This window comes from Anopheles merus, chromosome 2R (genome assembly GCF_017562075.2).
Source record: "Anopheles merus strain MAF chromosome 2R, AmerM5.1, whole genome shotgun sequence".
Lineage (NCBI taxonomy): Eukaryota > Metazoa > Arthropoda > Insecta > Diptera > Culicidae > Anopheles > Anopheles merus.
Window position 1 is genome coordinate 53,708,514 of NC_054082.1, and position 22,842 is coordinate 53,731,355.

Below are 22,842 nucleotides of genomic sequence, written 5' to 3' on the forward strand. Positions count from 1 at the left end.
TGCGAAACCATAAACAGTACAGAGGGAATGAGAAAGCTCTCAAAGCGAGGAAAGCGCTCCACTGGTTGGGTATCCCACCAATAGATGGTGCTACCAGCTTTTTTTTGTTATTTTTAGAATCCTTTAACCAGTCGTCTGCTAGCTAAACGAAGTATTTCCGTTTAGGTAGAGAGCTTGAGCCGTTTAGAACCCGTTAAATTGTCATTTAGGCCCATGCCTGTGCTCCATCGGATGCGATTTTATAGGAAGGCCTGTCAAAATTTTATATGAGATTTGACAGATACCGTCGGACGTACGATTTGGTCGTACGATGGAATCAAAATCGTACAAACAATCGCAATTTGGTCGTACGACGGAATGCGGTCGGACGCCGCATCCGATGTTATCTGTCAAACTATGTGTGTGGTGTTTTCAAGGAACAATCTTAACTTAATTTTTCATGATCGTTGTATTATTAAAATCATCCAAATAATCGCAATATTATACGAAAAAGCGTTTGACAGCACGTGCGATAAAATCGCATGCGATAAAGCACAGACACGGCCTTTAGTGGATTTGTGGCACCTGAGGTCGGAGGTACGATTTCGTAGTACGACGGAACAAAAAAATGATTTCGTCGTTTTGTACGAACAATCTCAGCTTAATTTTTCATGATCGTCAAACTATTAGAATCGTCCAAAAAATCGCAATATGAATCAAAAAAGCATTTAATAGCACGTGCGAAAAAATCGCATAAGATGAAGCACAGACACGGCCCTGAGGCACTTGGAAGAAAACGTTTCAATACATAAAGTTCGCCTATTTGATACTAAACTGACTTCTTTCTGACCTGCACAATTGGCAATTTTTTGTCAGTTGGGATTTGACGAAAGAAAATTTTGTTAACGAAATGACGATATTCAACAATCGATTGTACGTTCTAGGTAAGCATTTTAGGTTAGTTCGAACGGATTCCATCAATCTATTTACTTTCCTGGGGTACTTAAGACAAACTTACCAATTCCCAATCGTGTGTTCAATCACCAGTGTTGGCCCTACCTGATCTGTCAAACATTTAACGAACAACTTTAAAAGTTGGCCAGCAAATGGTGCCGCAACGATCCAGTGTGCCGACCGCACACAATATAGCGTATCTTGAGCTCAAACCGTACTGTGTTAGTAGCGCTTGAAAAGTTCGGACGTGTTAAGTTCGCGCTCCTGCCCGAAGGATTGATTCGCCGAAACCCAGCGTTAAATAGTGAGTTTCTGTTAACTGCATTTGGCAAATTTCATGCTGGTTAGCCTACCGGTTTGGTAGGAATGTGATGGGATTCGTTTTTCGCCTCGCTTCACGCTCCCGCTCTGGCCAGCTGCCGTTTGTTTCCCAGCGTGCGTTCGTGACTGGTGGTGTGACTGTTTTTCCTTCGAGTGTTGTATTATTTTACGTCCGCCAAACAGGTAGCTTTCGGGTGGCGTGATTACTTGCCGCCGCTTGTTTGCGACTGTCTCTTCGTACCAGGTGCGATCGATTGATTGGCACCCTGATTTGCAGCTGCAGATGTGTGTTACGACCGTTGGAAAGATAAAAATTGCCGTGCAGCAGTTCACAAAAGTTCACCCAGAATCAGCAGCAGCAGCAGCAGAAGTATTTCCGCTCATAGTTTCAGAAAGATTGAATGTTTGCGAGTCGTCTGCTAATGCAGTAATTGAAAAGGGTTTGTGCCATCGTATTAGCCCGATCCGCCCATGTTCCCTACAAGCTGTGTGATGCAAAGGTGATCGGACCATCGTAGCCGTAGTTTTTGTTCTATCGTTTGCATCGTTCTGTGAGCCGCAGCTACCTGGCGGTGCAATTAGCCAGCTAGTCCAGCATTTGCCATGTGGCGCGATGTTGTTGCGCTTTTCCGCAAGAAAGCAGGAAAGAAAGTTGCTCGCCTGGTGTGTTTTTGTTGTACGCGTGGATATCTTTACGGGCGTGTTGGTGTGTGGATTCTTCTTCGCCACTTTTCGATCGGTGCAAGATGATGGTGGTCTCTCTGGTGCGGATGGTTTTGTTTCCTGCAGCTAATTTTAGCCAGTGGAAGTAGTTTTTGTTCGGGGCCAAGAAAACACACTGTTTATTGTCGTACCGCTCTGACAATCGCGGTCGGGGTCAGAGATGGAGCGAGAAAACGCACTTTCGGCGTTTTTTTATCCTCTTGCGAATGGGTGTGTATGGTGGTGTAGTTTATAGGGCGCTAGTTCAGTACTCGGAGCGGCGCTTGCATTTTCAATGTTTGTGTTCCGCCGCCGACCAAACGTATCTGCATCGGATCTCGAATGAGGATGATTCATGTTTTTTTCGTTTTCAATCTTCGCGCCATCAAGGAGAAGAACCAATCGCAGCAAACAATTCTTGCCTTTGTGGAAGGGGCTCCATTGGGTGGTTGGGAACGGAACGCCGGATGTAAACCGTTTGCCGTTTTGATGCCGGCTGTTGTGTGCCGTTTGCTGTTCGAACGAGAAGCAAAAAATAGTCACAGTGCACATGAAACAAGTTGTGTTCGCGATGTACGCCATCCAAAGTGTCCAATTTGGAGCATATTTTTGCAAACACCGTTCAGATGACGAAGCGCCATGGCACGAAATTGGGTGACATGCCTACCGGGTTTGACACAGCAAACGAGCGCGTCAACAAATTCAGCTGGTCTGACGCACCCGCTCGCAACCGGCAGTGGAAGAGGGACGGAAGATAGCACTAGATAGCATAACCCATCATATGGTCCGCTGTCACAGTTTTCGATCCGACTTGGCTGCACTCCGTTATGGTCTTATTGAAAGGTACGGAAGTGTCCCAAGCATTGGTAACGACCTCAAAAATCGAATGGAGCGGAAACAGAACACTTTGTCGCCTAGTTTACCTCCTTTTAATTGCACTCCTTTGTCAGATGTCAAACGGGACGTAGTTGATGGGTCGTCGAAAACAATCGAACAAACAGTTGACTTGCACCAAACAACACCCCCCGACCGACTGCAACCACCACTGCGCACCAAAGAAGCGAAGTTTTCGTCCTTTAATCGACCGAGTCTCGAAGCGAATGATGAGTGCATATCAAAGTGTGTGCAAAGCAAAAAGCCCGTGTGCTTCTTGCCATCGCCTACTGTTGCACACAGCGAACACAGGCCCACTTTTCAGCAGGTCATTCCATCGTCGTGCTTACAGCTCTTCCGCTCGAGACAAGCCTTCTTCACGTGCCGCCCATCATCGTACCATACACGATGCGGAACGCATATCAGCATCAACGTTTTTCTTTTATTACCCACCATTGGGTGGCAGCGAGATAGAGCAAACCTTGGCAGTAGATCGTCAACCGTATAACAAACCTAACCGAAAACCTCGTCGCAACGACCTCGTTGAAAGTAAATCCCGCGTGTCTGTGTGTGTGCATTGCAGGGACCTCCGATGAGAAGGAAAATTTACAATTTAACGGTGCACTACTGGTTGTCTGCCATCCGTTGGTGTCCGCTGGATTGAAACCCCCATTGCTCGTAAGCTGGTGTGACGCGTGAGCAGAAGGCAAACCGGTGAAACAGGTGAAACATCAACCCACCAAAACGGCTACTATAGATGTGCTTGTGTATGTGTGCGTAAACGCTTACTCTGCCCCACAAACACGCCGGGAAATCGACGTGGTATCGATTTCCAAAACTCTGTCTACTTGAAAACAAAAAGGGAAAGAGAAGTAACGTAAAGCGAACGACAACCGTACGAAGACCGTGCGACTGTGTATGGGTGTGTGTGTGTGTGTGTGTGTGTGCGTGTGGTCATTTAACGTTTCTGTTGATAAACCTTACGCCCAGCCCAGTGAGTAATCGAATTATGAATAACCCCTTTAAGCAAACTGATAACGTTGGTTGGGGCTTGATGGCGCAGAATCGCACACAAGAGGGGGGAATGGAACACAGAAAGGGAAGATGGGAAAACTCTCGGGAGGAATGAATCATCATTCCGCCTCGTACTATGGAACACACATTTCCCGCGGAAAATCGCACCAATTTTTTCCAATCGCATCTCATCGAGAGTGTAACTTGTTGCACAACGATACACACACACACTCGTCCGATCCCAAGCGTTATCGTCCCCGGGTGTGTGGGTGTGTACCGGCAGCTGTGCCCAGCTATTTGCACGAGGGTGACAAAGATGACAATCTTCAGTGTTTTATGCCACCGCCCCTCCTCGGTGCCCCTTGCTGCGTGTCGATGTGTGCATGGTTTTCGGCTGATTGAAAAATGCATCTACGATGATGATTCAACGCCAGAAGGTGGTATGAAAAACGTCTCGCGATACGCTGGACTTTGAGCCCATGTACGAATACGTCACCGTTATCGCTTATCGACACGCGCATGTGTTCGGAGTTTTCAAACAGCGACACGGCAGACGTTCGCCAACGGTGTATGATAAATCAATCCGGAAATCGCTGGATACTGGATGGATTAATGCACCTTCTTTTATCATTGAGCGGGTTCTAAGCCCTGTAAGCCTGTCTACTGTCCTTTTAATCGACGCAGATAAGCCTTTGCGTGCTTTAACTTGACGTAAAGTGATCTCGTTATCTTACAACGGTTGTACATTTTATTGTGCGTGCGTACCTTTCCGCATCTGGCAATCGGCACTCTGCAGTCGGCCAAACGCTTCGCCGTGTTATCGGCATGCCGTACTCCCCCGAACTAGAGACCACCCTCATATGCAGCTATGATGCAGGTGTAACGGGGGTAGCGTGACCCGCTGTGACAGCACGCGTGTAGGAAACAACATTCTTTGCATTAATTCGATCACCGGGGCCTGGCCTTGCTAGCCTCTTCAGCCTCATCCCCCGCAACACGGATCGATTCCTCAACGATCATCAGCCCTCGCTGCAAGGGCCACAAAGCGACCCACGGGCCCCGCCCTGGAAAAGGTCAAACGCCCAAACGACCATCGCCAAGTGAAAGATTTGTCAATCGGACGGCTGGAGCGAGCGATGAAATGACCCCGATTAGTTTGGTCGGCCTGTTCCGGGGTACGGAGCGGAGAGGCACTCTCTTCACCTTACGTGAAGACGGCATTTTATGGTGAGGGAAAATTGTAAAAAGAAGGCAATCCCCCTTTCATATGTCCGATGGTGGCGCGCGGGTACGATGTACGCGCAGTCCACACACCACCACTCGTACGAGCGGGCGCGCGACCATTTCCGAACAAAACAGGGTCGCCCCCCCTTCCCCTCGGGGGGCATGGCGGAGGGAAGTTATGTTGTTGTTGGTGCTGCTGCTGCCATTGCTACTGCTGCAAGCAGAAATCTCCCCTGCTCCCTGCCTCTCTCTCTCTCTCTCTCTCTCTCTCTCTCTCTCTCTCTCTCTCTCTCTCTCTCTCTCTCTCTCTCTCTCTCACACACACACACACACACACACACACACACACACACACACACACACACACACACACACACACACACACACACACACACACACACACACACACACTATCGTACAAGGTTGCAGCGTGCGAACGAACGTTCGAGAAATGATTTCTCAATGAGGAAATATCAACAACGCACTGCTGGCCCACCACCACCACTACCACCACCATCACCAGAGCAGTAGAGTGTGAGCATGGAAGGGTGTACCGCGGAGGAGTAGGTCCACTCCAATTTGCGCCTTTCGACTGCTGAAGAGGCATGCCGAACTGACGTCATTTTAAAGTCGCCGGCGAGCCTTTCCCACAGTGCCAGAAAGAGAAAATATGTGCAAATACACGGTACCAGCGCTCATGCACACGAAAGCACGCACGAATCCCCCGGACAGTGGCCACAGACGGCGGTGGCGGCCGGAGGCGACGACGACAAATTATCGGCGCGCATGGAATTGCGTGCGTGTGACACACTGCACGACAGATTGTCCGTCCCACCTTCCTGGCCGGGAATGGAGTAGGGCGGGGGGAGACGCTCCATCACCGTCGGAAATGCGTTCCGCACCACTCTTTGGCGTAGACACTCGGTCTGTGGACAAAATCGTTCGCCGTAACCAAATAATCGAGCCGTTTTGAGCCGGCGGTGTCACTGTTGCGCGGTTTGCCGTGAAAAGATTTACTACACTCACAGCGCCAACAATCAACAAAGTCCATTTCCACAACCAGGAAGTGTGTGTGTGTGTATGTGCGTGTAATGGGCAAGGCTCTTTCAGTTTGCACACCAGTTTCCACCACGCATTGGTCGCGCAAGAAGCCGCGTAAACAACGCTCTACCGAAGAACTCCCTAGAACCGTTTGGCTGTTGTGTTGGTGCGCGCGTACAGACGACGGAGGTCCGGAGGACGGTGTGGTGGAAAGCGGAAAATTTGACCAATCCACACTACCATGGTGTGCCAATTTTGCTATTTGGCGAGGCAAGGAAGTGGTGGCGTTCTGCGACGGTGTGGACTTCGGTTTGTTTGGAAACAGAGCAGGTTCAACCTGTGCATGATGATGGTGCATGTGGTGGACTCTCCTCCCTTTCCCTTTCCGCCGTGCGCGTTAGAGCTTTAAAGAAAAAGGAATGTTCAACGTTGTATGTGCGTGTGTGTGCGGATTGTATGCTGTCGTTGCCTTTTTCCTCGCCACATGACAATTAAAGAAAAACTGAAACAAGCCAGAGAAAGAAACAAAGGGGCGGCTCGTAAGTACCTTTAAGCCCATTAGGTAGATTTGCTGCTAGGGTCTGAATGAGAATGAGCGTATCGGTAATGGTTTTACGGCTACATCTTCAAGTTCATAAATGTCCCTGGTATTAGGTCTAGGTTAGGCGGATCTGCGTTGAACCTTATCAATAATTAGATCTTGGTTGGCTTTCTATTGCCCCTCGGAAAGGGGGGAGTTAACATAGCATTAATATTAATATTTCCAAATTCTATTTTATTGATCCCGCTCTGCGCCCACTTAACTGCTGGAGTTGCATGTAGTGTGCTGTACTGGACTTGCAATGGGTCTTGAGTGGAGATTTTCCGAATTTATTTCGAGCCTCGCCAAATGCACCGATAGGTTTTGTGTGTGAGGGAGGTGCCCTTCACTATCCACTAGGGACGGTGGAAGCATTGTGGTGGCGCCCAGACCCAGACCCGATTATTATTGTCCGTCGCAAACCTCGTCGCCCTTAAACATCTAATTAAAAGCAAACCCTTCCACCACAATTCTACCACAAAGTCCACAAAGTACGGTGAAGAATATTTTGGCTTCGCTCGATTCGATGGTGGTACCGATTGCGAGCTCGCTGACCATCGAGAGACCCATCCAACACACACCCTTACAAAACAACCACCTTCAGCGAACGTGTGGACGTGGCGGGCTGCGAGCATTGATTGTGTGCAATTAACAGAGACTGAATTTTTAATATCACTCCCAACCGACCACCCCCTCTCGCGGATGCGGAGGGTTGAACAAGAGAGATAGAAAACGCGCAGTTTTGTGAATAACATTGGTACCTTCAGCGGATGACCGAGGGGCTGAGGTATGTAATGGATTATATTGGACCGATCATCGAGATCGCTGTGCGGTGGTGGTACTGCCCATGGGGAGCAATCTAATCGGATCTCGAACATTATCTTACATCACATGGGCCTCATTTTGTTCGCCGTTTAGCGCATGCACACACGTGCACTTTTGCACAGTACGTCGATCGCCATTTGCTCGATCTCTAGAAGGATCTCGAGAAAAGGTTGCCTCAGATTTGTGCACCATGTCGAGAGGACAAGTCAATTTGCAATCACCTGCTGACACGTGTGTGCGTGTGTGTGTGTGTGTGTGTGTGTCGGACAGACGATGAAGCAATATCCTGATGACTGAGTGCGCGTCGTTTGCAAAGGGTGATGCGAAATTGACGTCTTCACCCCGCGCGACAACGGTTCTCAAGCGTTCATTGATCGAACGGCGGGGATGCGGGGTGCTACGGTGTGCTTTCTTCCCATTTGGCAGTAAATCCCACCATCTTCTGGGCTTTCCATTGCCATTTTTTGCCATTCACGCGCCCGCGCGCGCAGAATACGTCACTTAAATGCTCGTTAGTCACGCTTCATTCCCATTTCTCCGGGAAGGTTGGGGGTCTGGGATGTCCGCGTGGTAACCGCGTCGCTTCTCAGCTGTTGTTATATTGACGTTAGCAGCCGTGCTGACATCACAATCATCACGGGTACCGTTTCTTCGACTCTTCAGTGTTGGGATTCTTCGGATGTTCGATTGCCGTTGAGAAGAATGGTTGCGTTTATTTGCACATTATGCATTATTTTTTTTTATATTGCTACCTTTGGGTGTGTATTTTCTAGAAGACGTTTGCTAAACGTTGCTATTACTTTAAGAGATTTGGTTTTTAAATTAAATTTATACTTGTTGATTACGACAAGGCCGTTCACTCCTAATAAAAAGTAAACAATCTAGCTATACTTTATTCCTTTGTTGCCTTCATATACCTGGCCAGAACTATATTGTGAAGGAGAACTGGTCAAATTCTGCTCCATAAGATCGCTTAATTTAAATGTCATAAAGGCTTTATGGTTCTTTACAAAATCAAAGGAAAACATCCATTTCGAGGGCAAGTATTGTTCATTTTAATGCGATTTATAAGATAATGATCAATCGTAATCACCGAGAACATGTGTTCCGGATCTTGTTTTTTTTTACTACTGATCTCTTTGTCGATCAGCCCGTTGCCTAGGATATCCGGTTTAGCAATAAGACACAATTGTCCTTGATGTGGTGTTTCTTTTCTGTTCTTGAGGTTATGTGCTCTAGGGCTCGTGTCCGAATACCTGTTGACTTTGAAACCGATGAAAATTAAATTAAAAACAAAAATCCACTGAAAAAGTGGGTTTCGGCCGAAAATGGTGAAGATGCCACCCGGTACCCTACTGCTGAATATTGATGAACCACAAACCAAATCGAACAAACTGGACACACGGGACTGTTGGCAAGGTTCTATTACAGCTCTTCTTTTTTTCTGTGTCACGATCAGCGTGGCATGCCCGCTGATATCATTTAATTTGCATTTTTACAAACTATTCTTTCATACCTCTTCGGTGTTGGCATTTGGGCGACCATCGATGCGAAGATGCCGGTGGGCCCATATTACAACTCTCGGCATGTGGTTTTCGATCAGCATAGGAAAACATGTAAAATAAACTAGATGTGTGTTATCCGGTTTGTCCCCTGCCCGGTCGGTCGACGCCCCAGAACACATGCTAAAACAGGTTCAGAGGGATGAATGGAATAAACCTTCCGCGTCCAACTTTGGCCGAACTAGAGTTATAAAATCAGGTTTCCAGGAATGGTTCATCTTCCATTCGTTCTGCCGCGTACCATGATGTAACACAGTCAAAGATTTGTGTGTTGAGCGATAAAATCACCTCTCAGCCCAGGTGCTCTTTTGCTTTGTATATTTTGAAGTTCTAAGTTAAAAAGAGCCCTTCCACGTGGTCACTAAGAGTTGGCATACCACGTGTTTGGAGAATTTAACACCCTGCTCTGCACACGTTATAAGATGTTCTTCCCCTTGTATTATAGATACTTCGAGCCTATTGGCTACATTCGCCACTATCCGCCACTTCTATAAGTGATAATCAAACACCTGTACGAGTCAGAACATAGCATTGCCCATCGACAAACAGATGGCGGTGGTTTGCTGTGCAGTAGCTTCTCGGTGGAGATGTTTGATTTGCGCTTGGCTACATTTTCTTGCCAAGCCTTCTTTTTAATCTCCAACCTTGACTGGCTGTCCAGCGTCATCGCTAACTTAAAACATTATCAGTCAATTGTGTTAGATCACAGTAGTGCGGTCGCCCACCACACCGGTAGCCGAAAGAAGAACAACGTCTCGGGGTCCCAATGGCACACCTTTCATGTCTTACAATCGGGTCGGGTGGGTTTGTGTTAATAATATGATTTCAACAAATCACTGGTCAAAGTTGAACTCTAGCGCGGGTGAAGAAAGAGCCTAGATAGACATCAAGATACGATCAATATCATGATCGATCGGTAAGTCAACCAACCATCAAATGAGAACCAACGAAGCATTTTCTTCCGGTATCACAGAAGACATTCCGTTCCGAATCCGGTATCCGCTGGAGTGATACAATCTTCTTCTTTTTTTCGTAAAATAAGACCCATTTAGTATGGTTCCGATGTGGTTGCTGTGCGATGCAACTTATCTATATCTACTCTACCTGGCGAACCCCGCGTTTCATTTTGCTGGTGACGATTAATCTGCGCTAATTGTGCGGTGTCAGCTCTTTTTTTGTGTGTCTATGTATGTGTGTAACAAAGCAAAAACAGAAACCTAGCGCGATGCAAATAAACGATTACTTAAACACGCTGTTTTATGACGACCTGCCGCGATAGTACGATCTGATGGTAGGTGTGAGGTTGTAATTAGCTTGTTAAGTACGGGCGCGTTTTGCACTCAACGTGTTTGTTTGCCTGTCTGCTGGTGGTAACGCTAAGCGATAGCACTCGGCTGGGATACTATTTTTCTGCCCATCTGCATGGGAAAATCTCTTTTTACTCGCACGAGATGGTTGTTTTCAGGGCCAAAAAAGGACCATTGCAAATTTTGTAAGCACATTAAGACAAACTGCAAAATCATTAAAAAATAGAGAACAGTTTGGCAAAGTAATGACAATTAGTTTCACGAAAAATGCAACACCGTCTGCAGTACGCACCACTCGAGTTCTTCGGTGCCACTACTCGTGTGGTGTGTGATAATGGTGTGTACCATTAGCGCGAAGCGCGAAATCCTCGAGAACGGCGAGTGCGTACAAAAAGGACCGGAACGAACACGAAAGACTTCAATGCGCGGTCGAGCGAGGTGCCGTTAAGAGCTTGCCCGTCAGAAGTGAACCAGCGTCTGCCGGCTGCGGTTGTGTTCCCGGAGCTCTCTACTATTCCAACTACGCAGTGAGGAGAGGTAAGCGATGTGAGGGTGCAACCAGTGGAAACAAAAGGGCAGAAAAAATAGAATGGACAGCCCTTTTTGGCTAACCTTCAAGCCGATCTATTTGCTCGACCTGTTTGCTGCTCCGTACTGCCGGTTCCACCGGAAAATTAGTGATCCGTTCGGAGAAGATGACCTTAGCAATCCTTACCAACAACAGCATAACGCGTTTGTGTGTGTATGGTTTTGTGTGGCCTCTATACTTGCGAGAGAGGAAACAAATGGTTTGCGCTACCATGAAAGCGAAAGTGAATGATCTTGAGAAGCGGTGCAAAGATGTAGAGGTCGGTGCAAATCAGTGAATGAACGTCGCGCGGTTGCTGATTGCCCAGTACTGGTGTGCAGCAGAAATGGCCCATTCAGGAGTGGTGATAATAGCGATTATCTTGGCCCAAGTCGCATCACGGAATCGAGTTGTTTTTCTTCTCCACTCTATTGGGGACAGCATAAGACGCACACACATCCAAACACCACCTCAGTCTAGTGAATTGTACAAATAGAAACAAACCTGGCACGTTTGGTCCATCGGTTCGGTTGTGTTAGTGGTCACGAACTTGGATGTTGCTTGCGATCGCTTCTTCGTCGTTTTCTTCTGGACTAGTCTCGACGATGCCTCGGCCGCCACACAAACACACACCGCCCAGTAGTGCCACGGAACGTGACGATGATGACATAACTGGCGGGTATGCGCAGGCTGTGCCTTTTGCCTGGTGTGTCGGTTGAGGGGGGAGGGAGGTCGCTTTCGCGCTGTGTTGTTCGTTTTCCGTTGCTGTGGAGTTTGCCTTACTTAAGCCACTCTCTGGTGGCTTCTCGGATAAACGTGCGAATGCGTGTGTATGTGTGTGAAAGAGTAGCGGTTTTCTCGCACGGAAACTCCCTGGACTGCTCCCCCAGTAGTACTAGTGCTAGTCGCCAGCGAAGGAAAGTGAAAGAAGTCCCACACTGCCCCACACACCACCATGCTTTGCTTTACTTTGGGCATTGGCAGATACACGCGGGCAGCGTATGTGTGTGTGCGCTTGCAGTCAGTGATTATGGGTTTGCGGCGGCACGTCTCGTGACTGGGTCGTGTGCAAGCAAGATTGTACACTCCGCCCTGGCCCGAACTGGCTCTCCTCACGTGCGGCTCATCAGCTGCACCCAGCAGCACCAACACCACCGCCACCACCAAGAAGAGAGTGGCAAACGGCGTAGAAGAAGAAACGAAACGATAACGAATAGAAGGCAATGCATAGCAGTAAAGCATAATCACGAGCACACACACAGACCCCTCTGCAGCTGCGCTGCAATGTACCGGTTACGGTGCAAAATCGAACCATCTCGAAGGAATCTGTATGTGCAACAATCCCCAGCATCGAGAAGCAGCGGTAGTAGTACACACACGTAGTGCACTTACTCTCTGCACTTACCTTCTTTTTTTGTTTACTGCAGACACATTTCGCCATTCACCTTTTTTGCGAGCACACTCCTTGTGTGTGTGTGTGTGTGTGTGTGTGTGTGTGTGTGTGTGTGTGTGTGTGTGTGTGTGTGTGTGTGTGTGTGTGGTGTGTGTGTGTGTGTGTGTGTGTGTGTGTGTGTGTGTGTGTGTGTGTGTGTGTGTGGTGTGTGTGTGTGTGTGTGTGTGTGTGTGTGTGTGTGTGTGTGTGTGTGTGTGTGTGTGTGTGTGTGTGTGTGTGTGTGTGTGTGTGTGTGTGTGTGTGTGTGAACTACCGATTGCACGGCGTAAAAGTTCGCAAGTCAGCGCAACGAGAAAAAGGAAACTTTGCAGCCTTCCACCTTGTGCGCGGCACACATACCAAACAGCACAGGCGACGAACCCTGGAACCACCGATCGTACTCGTCGTACTCTTGCAGTTTTTTGTCCGCTTCTTCAAGGTTACCGGTTGTGTGGGACCACAACCAAAGCAAGCAGGCAGAGGTCCGTCTGTCCATCGATAATCTGACGATTTTCTCCTGCTGTGTGTGTGTCTCGTGTGACGACGGGTTTTGCCCAATCCCTCGGGCGAAGCGCAACCCACCCCTATCGTGTACCTATTCTCCTCGCGCAGTGGAGAAAAGTGGTGAGGAATGCCACAGTAGGTGACCAGTTCTTCTGCGCACCTCTCCCCTCAACCCGGTGGAGTGACGTCGTCGCTGGATGGGTAACGGTTGTTTTCGGTGGTTTCACTATCGTTTGCATTACATAATTGCGACAAGTTGCGCATGTTGTTATTTTGCGTGACAGGCAGGCGAAACGAAACGATCTTCTGCTGCGCTGCGGTAGGGAAAAAAGGGAAAACAATACACACACACACACACACACGAACATGGCACGCATGGGAATAAAAGATTCAGGGCTACGATGTGTACTGGTACTGCCACTACTGGGCATGTACCGGGCACAAGTGGTCGATTCTGCGGACAAACCGGTGTGCAACTCGTAGTGCGCCAGGCAGTGTAGTGTGATGAGGATCAGTTGAGGTTTCATTCGCACCTGTGATGAAATAAGCTTTTCCACACAACCAACAACCAGACATCCTCAACATAAACCGCTCTCGCAAACGATATTTGCGCTTGCAACGAAAAATGATGCAAATCATCATCTCACATTATATTCGACGTGTTTCGCTTCACTGTTCGATGCGTTCGGTTTCGGTGGGGTTTCTCATCAAAAATCGCTGTTTTGTTTCTTCCTCCGCGCGCTTTCCATGCAACGATGTGACCGAATGGGGGAAAGGAGATGTCGAATGAACACCGCCGAGCAAAAGGGAGGGGAGAGCAACCGGCGATCTTGGCCTAATTTTCGCTTTCGTTAGCTTATCATAGCGGATACCGTGCGGGCACTCTACGCGCTTGTGTTGTGTGCCTTTTCGTCTTTGAGCGTGAGAGCGTGCGATCGAGATGCAATCTTCCACCGCATTTCAAGCAGATAAGCCCCCCCCCCCCCCTTACCCTCTTGAAGGAATGCAACGAATTCGGCGATGTGTTTTGTTATGCTTTACTGTGCGTAGATTGGGGTCGTCGTTTTCTTTTCGGCTGACAAGCGAAGATAACAATTATACTAGTGTTTGTTTGTGTATGTGTGTATGATTTTGAGCATCAATTTAACCTGTTTTTGTCTCTTCTCATCGTCTTCCACAGATTCGCTCAAAATGGCACAGATTTTAACCAACATATATGACTGGTACAGAGACCTCATGGACAATCAGAGCGGTAAGTGAAGAAAATGAGCCATTTTTTGGGGTGCTGTAGTTTGGTTGATTCATTTGTGCGTACTGCTGAAAGAGAAATTACAAGCTACGGATTCGAACATTCTCTAGTGCCGTCCCACCATCGTCATCCACAACAACAACGCCAGGGCAGGGGTTGATGACTATCGGGACACTTGATCGGACGAGTGCGTTGTAAACTAATTAGCGACACTAATGCCCCGGCAACCGCCGCCGTCGCCGCAGTCAAATGGCCACGCTTAGCAAATCGGTCGGTCGCGCCATCCTGGTGTCACACACCGACGTCGTTCCATCGTCGGTTTGGCGCGTGACCTGCGTGTCGCATCAATTGGCTTCGGGCCATACCGAATCAATTACCGATCGAAAGTAAGCCACCTTCCGTCGTTGACCGACCGCTGCTGGTGGACAGCGTTTGGCTTTAACATTCCATTCCGAACCATCCATTTCACCCCCGCGTCCCATCCACGGGTGTTGGTATGATTATGCATTCCATTTGGCGCTGGTCTACGCCGATGTGTGTTGTGCAGTTTTAACCTTCGTCGCCTGCGCGCTACCTGTGCCACTGTTGCTGCTGGTGGCTTAATTGAACGATCGTCTGCGCGATGTGTAGCGCTCACAGGGTGCATAATTTTCAAACGCCACCAGCAGCACCGGCTAGCAACGACGACTATGGCAGTGAAAAGCGGTCGATCGGCGGTCGGGTGTGGTGTCAGCGGATAAGGGAACCGGCCCAACAATTTGGGTCGCCATTTGCCGCAACCTTAATGAGGGCGCATTGATTTATGCCCCGCGACTTGGCCTGTGTGGCCAGACGGTGGCAGTTCGGACAATAAGACGTGCACTTTCTCCTAATGCCAAATGTTCTTCTTCTTTTCTCTGTTCGTTTTTGCAGATCCCCGCGTCGCCGATTGGCCCATGATGTCCTCGCCCTTTCCCACTCTAGGCCTTTGCATATTTTATGCGTACTTTAGCAAATCGCTAGCACCAAAGCTTATGGAGAAGCGAAAACCAATGGACCTTAGGAATACTCTAGTAATTTATAATCTCTTTCAAACTATCTTCAGCACATGGATATTCTACGAGGTAAGCTCACACGCTCATGCGGCGGCTGATTATAAACTGACAATGCTCACATTCACAATCGCTAGTTATCATTGCTCGTTTGGTACGATCTTATTTTCTCTCCATTATCTGTGTGTGAGATCGTTTGTTCCTTTCAAACCCCTGGTTATGCAACGCACCACAACAGCGATGAGATCCGGTAGCATTGAATTTACATTTTCAATTTCCTTTTTTTTGCGTACTTTTAAAAAATGCGCCTCACTTACAGTACCTTCAAAGTGGATGGGGAGGACGCTACAGCTTCAGATGCCAACCTGTCGACTATTCCGACAACCCACTCGCTCTACGGGTAAGGATCATTTTTGCAACTGATATCCTTAGTTATTGTTTCTTTTTTGCCTGGTTACATTCGAGACGCGAGTGCTTTGAACGTGTCACACTAACTTGCAACATCTCTTTCCTTCCCCCGCTCACTGCTTGCCAGATGGCCCGAACGTGCTGGTGGTACTATGTCTCGAAATTCACCGAGTTCTTCGACACGCTGTTCTTCATCCTGCGGAAGAAGACTCAGCACGTCTCGACGCTGCACGTCATCCACCACGGCTGCATGCCGTTCTCGGTGTGGATGGGCATGAAGTTCGCCCCCGGTAAGTGCACCTGCGCGATCTGCGCCAACCTCTCACCTCGAACTGCGGGGGAAAAATGGGTCAACATGGAAAGGATTACGCAACCCACTCACCAATCCCCTTTCGCTCGAGATGATGTATGAGAAGGCCAACGCAAAAAAAATCTCTTCTCGAAAAAAGGAAGACATTTGCAGGGCATTATTCTTCTTTTTCTGTCCGTCCCCGGTCAGTTTCGGTTGCGGTATTTTGGAAAGGGTTGTCCGTTGATTTGTGCCACCATCTCTCTTGGCGCTATTACTTTTATGGCTCGTTGCTATTATTTACACTCTCTCATTACGTATTAACGTGTCCGGATCTGTGCGCGATCATTCGGATCTTCGTTTTCTTCTGACAACAACGGGACAACGGGACGAGGGGACAAGTTGTGAACTATTTTTGCCACAACCGTTCCTACCGCTCTGGCCGCTGATAGTTCGATCGGCTTGCGGCCTTGCTTGGTGTGCGGCACCGGTTTCCCGTGTCGCAGAAACCGGTTTGTCTGACCCCGCGTCACTACTTTTCGATGAATGATCGACATTCCGGGATGATGTTTCGTGCCGAGGTAGCAGGGAGAAAGGTTTGTGTGCGTGTGTCTGTGTTACAAAAGCTCCACGACACGTTTCGTTTACATTTGCGATAATAGCGAGCGAGAGAGAAAATCAATGACACAATACTTTCACAAGACGGGAAGTATGCTTTAGGTGTAAATAACTTTCATTGGCGGAAGTTGCCAAATCACTATCGCTAACCGCGTTTGCTGAGTGAGAGGCAATCTATAAATGGGTGTCCTATAAATGAGTGCAAATTCGAATTCGCACCTCGCAGGCGCGTTGTTCCACATTGTTCCAGTTCCAGGGCGGCTATATTTGCGATCTGTATGCGCGCCCGACGTCATGAAACGATTAGAATTCAGTGTCTGTCCAGTAGCAGCTCTCCCTACGCAACCGTCGTCGTCGGCAAGCAGGTTATTTCGCTTTACAAGCGTAAAAATCGAGTTTGATCGAAAGTCGAACGGCAAAGCAGAAAGTAAATGGCAATCCTGCTGTAATTGATCACACGTTTCGTACTCTCGCCCCCATTTGTGCTTTATCTGTGTCTGTGTGCAGAAATTGAACACGATGTTGTAACTGGCGCACTTGTTTCTCGAACCGGCGATGATGATGATGATGATGGCGAGAGAAGGATCTAGTATCTGACTCGCGCTCAATTGAACTCGCTTAAAACCGGGCGTGTTCCACACGATGGAGGAAAACTACTCGATGCTACAGTATGGGCAGCATGCAAAAAGTTCCCTTCTCGAACGGGAAGGGATAATTATTTAACCTTCATCGTTTAACCGATCGGATTGTGGTAGAATTGATCGTGAAAAAAACGCTAATGGCTTCATTATTCAGCCCGTTGAAATTTAATAATCATTTGTCTACATAGCTTATCTAGCACGCAATGTTTGGCTGATGCTTTATTGTCATCTATTATCAGTGATCATCGCGCAGCACACACCCAATTGCACACTTGTTCGGTGCATGTTCGTGTGCAAGTGATGGGAAATTGTATCTACATGTAACTTGTTTCGCTACTTTGAAACTGCTTCGTGATCATGTGTGATCATAGTCGCCGTGACAGACAGTTGTCGAAATTTGACTGTTGAAACAATTTAATATGCTTCAGCTACTTCAGTTTAGTTTACAATTATTCCGACTGCCTTTCTTCTTTTTCTTCTTCTTCTTCTTCTTCTTCTTCTTGTGATCGTGCTTTAGCAGAAGCTCCATCTATGAACGCTGCCTTACATCACACACAAACAACAATACAAGTATTGTGTTGTTACAATGTCTTGATTTTACTTTTGCATTGCTTTTATGAGTATTGCACCCGGTTGCCTTCTATTGCATCAAACCGATCGAAGTTAATAACTCGTATTTGTAAATAATTGACCTGTTTCTCCTATTTAGAAATGGGTACAAGTTTCTACAGTTAGTTCATGTGAGACGTTTGACTTTGTCCAAAAGGCGTAACAATTCAACAAAAATTATTGCTTTGCAAGATTTTTTTCTCATTAAAACTCTTCCTTCGTTTTCGTTCGTATCGCTCAATATAGGTGGCCACAGCACATTCTTTGCAATGCTGAACTCATTCGTCCACATTGTGATGTACTTCTACTACATGGTGGCAGCCCTCGGACCAAAGTACCAGAAGTACATCTGGTGGAAAAAGTATCTAACTGCATTCCAGATGGTAAGTCATTATCCGGTTTGGGGTCGATGAATTCTTAGCGTGTGTGCGTGCTGCTCGCTCGCTAAGGCAATTATCGGTTTGGGCCACCCTTTCTGAAGGGCGCATCGTCGTTTAAGGACGACGCTGCTGGTGGTGTGCGAAGTTGGCGTCTACGTGAATTGTTTACTTCCGCAATTCACTTTTGGTAGTGACACCGGAACCGGTACCACCACCTGCCTGCCTCCAACCCGCAACGAAAGATATTCGAAGGCTAACTGGATCTAGGTGTGCTGGTACTTGCAGCAGCAACAGCACGCACACATCAATCTTGTGCCGGGATCCATTTCCGGTCCATTCGAAGTGAGCGCGATCGTTTTCACTGATTTTATCATTTTACTCAACCGCTTTGCAGGCCCAGTTCGTCGCCATCTTCACGCACCAGTTCCAGCTGCTGTTCACCGAGTGCGACTACCCGAAGGGTTTCATGGTGTGGATCGGACTGCACGGTATCATGTTCCTGTTCCTGTTCTCCGATTTCTACAAGCAGGCGTACAACAAGCGGGTCGGCCGGGCCAAGCGGGAAGCGGAAGCACTACTGGCCAAGTCGCACGCCAATGGCAAGCTGCACAACGGAGATATTGTCAACAACAACCAGGGTGCTTGCATGGTACGTAGTGTATTGTTTTTGTGCTCGTGTCACGTCACCAAACAGCTATTTTCAGGACCATTCGTGTACTATGCAAAGAAAAAAAATACTTTATGTCATGCTTTCGTCACAGTTTTGATGAATAATTTGATGTGCCACGAACGCAATCAATCCTTCCTCCAGTGGCACTAATCATTTAAACACGCTAATAAAGTTCTTTGTGACGGTAGTGTGGCGATCATCAATCGCCCAGAGTTTAACGCAAATTGACGTCAAAATGACGATCAATTGTCGACAATGACTGGTACTTATTTGCAATGAGCGATTATTTGTACACTGACTGTTGGTAATTCAATCGAGTTCAACAGGTTTGTTTTTTCACCCGTTGGTTTTTTGTTTATGTCTCTACCCGACTATATTAAGTTTGAGATTTCTTGCGCCCTTTAGCGAACGGCGGACGCCTTTTCCGCTATTTTGTTTCACTTGAACGCCACAGCTTCTCCCCGGAAAGACACGCATGATTAAAAAAAAGAGCTCTTGAAGGTTACCTGAAGATGAAACAGAGCATTTATTATCAAAATAAGCGATAGTTATTACCTTCCCGACTCAGCAGGAAGAGGGTGTAGGATCTAATGATGCAGAAGCAAAAGGACGCCTATTGTTATTGCCTGCTCAGATCGGCCGACGCGGCACCTGACAGAAAGGTCATAAAAGTACACTGCCCAAGGGCAAAACGACGTTATGACGAGGTATAAAAATCACATGCTCGCCACACTCGAATTGAGTAACGAGAGTGCGCAAAGTGTGTAGCCTCTGCGTGCGCGGCTTCGTGTTGTGGCTTCTCTTCCTAATGTGCCGAACAAGTTTGCTTAGTGTGGCAAATTGTTTATCTTTCATGTAACTCCGTTCTGGTGGATATGTTTTGCCGCTCAAATGATTCTCCAGCACACTCCGGTGAAGGATCATACGGCGGGGAAGTAATTTGTATTGCCGATTGTCGTTGAAGTGTCGGGGCAGCGTTGGGTAACGTATTTGACCAAACCAAACACGATGCTGCTCCGCAGCACGAGCCTCTCGCCGAGCGTGTCGTGTACGTTTTCCCTTGACCTCTCAGTGGTTTTGGAAGACTTTTCCTGTCCGGTTGAAATCTTTGTATTGTTCGCTTGTTTGTTTACTTCCTCATAGCGTAGAAGCACATTGCGCGGTAATTGCGGAACGAACTTGATGAGATTTAGCGCTTCTCCCCAAGCCCCAAGCGCGCAGAACGAGTGCAATTTTTCGCACCTTGTAAGCAAACTCTAATGCCCAGAAATGATACAAACGCAGGCTTCACGTAATATCCGTTCTCGTGACGCGCGCACTCTGGCCCAAGACACTCCTTTGATTGTTTGCTCAAATATATTGTTCCCTTTTTTGTCGTACTTATTTCAAATGGTACTGGTTTTCCTCCGGTTATTTGTGGGTTTAAGCTAAGCACCACTTTGCTCAGTAATTAATTACAACCATTTGTTGCCGTAACGAATTGCGTCAAATGTTCACATGGATGAGTGTATATGTTTGGAGTTTTTTAATCTCCAAAGTGATTCGGTTTGTACAGCATCGTCAATTATTCTATCAGTATGATGTGTTTTTGTGGCAGCTTGGAAGAAAACTCAATCCATTGTGCTGTCCAATACCCAGGATTATTTTACGAATCATCAAACTGATGGATCGTGAAGCTTTGCTCTTTCGCAGTGCGCAATAACAACGAAGCAGTGCAAAAAAATAATATTTGCCAATCCATTAATGCTGGACAGTGAGATTGATTCAAGAGAGTGATGAAAATGGAAAGGAAAGTGCGCATTTTTTAGTATTTGTAAATGCTTTTGTTTCTTTTCGTATACGCAAATTTTGTTTCCCAAACTTTTATACATTCTTTGCTTAATTAATACTTAGCTTTTACTAATGTGTTACCTTTCGCTCTACCATCCTTCCTCTACGAAAAAAAACAGCCCGTCCTGAACGATGATGACGAACTGCACCAGCGAAAGGTGACCGGAAATGGAATCTACTTGAACGGTGGTGCCAAAACGGCGAATTCCTACAGCAATGGCAATTCGAACGGTTTTGTCGAATCGATCCAGCAGTCGAATGGCGGCATCGGCGAGAACGGTGGAGCACGGGTGCGGAAAATCCAATAACGCTAACAACAACTAGATATAGGCCTTGGTGGTTAGCATCATCATATTCATCATTATCATCATCGTCATCATTCAAATCTTCTCGCCATCATCACCGCCCCCTCCCCTAAAAAAACCCACCATCATGAGTGTCTGTCACCTGCGTGTGTGTGTGTCCGACTGGCCGTTCTACGAAGGGGCTGTCTCGAAGTGCTCTAGGAAGAGCGAAAGCAACTGCCCGTGCACCACCGCGGAGCGAGGAAATTGTTTATTTTTAGTACGATTTTGGCTAAAGATGAGTTCAGAATTCACTTGCCCCGGCTCTCTCCCAAAGAGTGGGATCGCGATCTTCACCCCGGTTCGCAACTCTGCACAAATCTATCATCATCCTCCATCCTGTTTAATGCTGTGGTGTAATACACGCACACAGTGGTGGCAGAAGCATATGACTAAACGACAGCCGAACAACGGTGCTCAGTAGCAGTCAGTGGCGCAAGAAACAGGATGGCCGGAGCAAACGGAACAGTACTCGAAGCCAGTATGGACCACAGCCGGACGACACGGTGGTGGGATACAAGATGGAGGGAGGGGATACAGTTTGATGGTGGGAATGGAGTGTGCACCACGATCATAATATTAATGTGTGAAGATCGAAGGTCCCGCACCTCCAGAAGAGCAGCTACGGGTCCCTAGCCACAACCGGATCAAAACACTCACACACACACACACATACAAACGCGTGGCTCGACAGGAAGCTGCTGCATTATGGATAATGTATTTTTTGGAATGTTTTACATAGTACCAAGTAAATTAGGGCAGGGCATGAGATAAGGATACGCGTCGAAGGGGTCGGCTTGCGTGTAGTAAGCTGCTTACTTACCACCCCACCCATAGGTGTGTCTGTGTGGGCCCATCGTGCATGGGAACAGTTCATCTATCACGTTTCGAACCAGACGATGCTGGCGGCACACAGTCAGGTGTGGTGTGTTGACCCTTCGAAGAAACTATAAACAATACGATCAAGTTGGTAGTTAGTCGGTGGTGTTAGATTTTTTGCGTTTACTTTGTTTTTGTTTGGTTACTTGTTTTTTTTTTAACAGTCATATTGTACAGTACTAGAGAAGCTTAGCGAACCAGAGACAGGATAAAGGGAGGAAGACGACATATAGGAAATGCAATACCTGTGTACCAAAACAATTGTTTCGTTACTGTATAAATCAAAAAGATGATATAAAACAAATGAAACCGCATAGGGAACAGAAGAAAAGGAGAAAGAGGAATAAAACAATGCTAGCAAAACAGAAAAGCGTGATGAGCGAGCAGCCGATTATAATAGCGTTTTGAGGAAGGATGAATTAGTAGCAACATAAATTAAAAATTGCTGGCGCAGCAAAATGAGCGGTCTTAATGCCAAGAAACTGACTAAAAAAAAGAAAACTATCGATGTATGTGATTGTATGTGGACTGTTTCCAACATACGCGCGCGCGGTTTGTGTACAGCAGCGGCAGCAGCAGCAGCAGCGATTCGGTATAGTGATTAAGGGCAAACGAAGCATGGTGGCGGTAATAGGACACGAGAGTAAAGAAAAAGATTAAAAAAAAAAACAAACAAAACAAAACAACATATACATTCTGTCGATTCCTGTTGTCGGGACGTCGGCATTGAATATAAAGTTAAGAAGCGCAGTGTAAGTCTAAAACAAATGAAGAAAAATCTGAAATCAGAATTGTATCGCCTATTTGTTTGTGTTTCTTCCTTTTGTCTGTATGTTTCGCGTTTCGGGCTTAATTTTAAGGTAAGAATGTCCTACCAAATACGCCACAATATCGTCATGATGTTCTTTACCTTTTGTCGCTCAGTTTAGGGTTTTTTTTATATCAATTAATGTTCAATTGTCAGTTTTCGGATGGATTGTTCCAAAGAATGGTTTAGACCGTATGGTT

General features: G+C 47.1%; 1 protein-coding gene across 4 annotated transcripts; it reads left to right on the plus strand.

The window, feature by feature from the left end:
- Positions 1–1,124: 1,124 nt before the first annotated feature.
- Positions 1,125–22,625, plus strand: LOC121590632 (elongation of very long chain fatty acids protein). 4 transcript variants are annotated; one of them, XM_041910463.1, is made up of 8 exons: positions 1,125–1,237; positions 14,067–14,138; positions 15,048–15,238; positions 15,486–15,566; positions 15,702–15,864; positions 17,978–18,114; positions 18,506–18,760; positions 20,731–22,625. In XM_041910463.1, the coding sequence occupies exons 2-8, from the start codon at positions 14,078–14,080 to the stop codon at positions 20,917–20,919; spliced, it is 1,077 nt and encodes a 358-aa protein (XP_041766397.1). In that variant the 5' UTR covers positions 1,125–1,237; positions 14,067–14,077; the 3' UTR covers positions 20,920–22,625. The 4 variants fall into 4 exon arrangements, with proteins under 4 accessions (XP_041766397.1, XP_041766394.1, XP_041766396.1 ...); XM_041910460.1 differs by having other exon boundaries at positions 15,486–15,864; XM_041910462.1 differs by lacking the exon at positions 1,125–1,237 and adding an exon at positions 3,194–3,552 and having other exon boundaries at positions 15,486–15,864.
- The last annotated feature ends 217 nt before the right edge of the window (positions 22,626–22,842 follow it).

Excerpts from the sequence above, each read along its gene's own strand:
- LOC121590632 (XM_041910460.1), top strand. The coding sequence starts at position 14,078 with ATGGCACAGATTTTAACCAACATATATGACTGGTACAGAGACCTCATG. Across the intron at positions 15,239-15,485 it reads GCACATGGATATTCTACGAG|TACCTTCAAAGTGGATGGGG; the intron begins GTAAGCTCACAC and ends CCTCACTTACAG. Across the intron at positions 18,761-20,730 it reads ACAACCAGGGTGCTTGCATG|CCCGTCCTGAACGATGATGA; the intron begins GTACGTAGTGTA and ends GAAAAAAAACAG.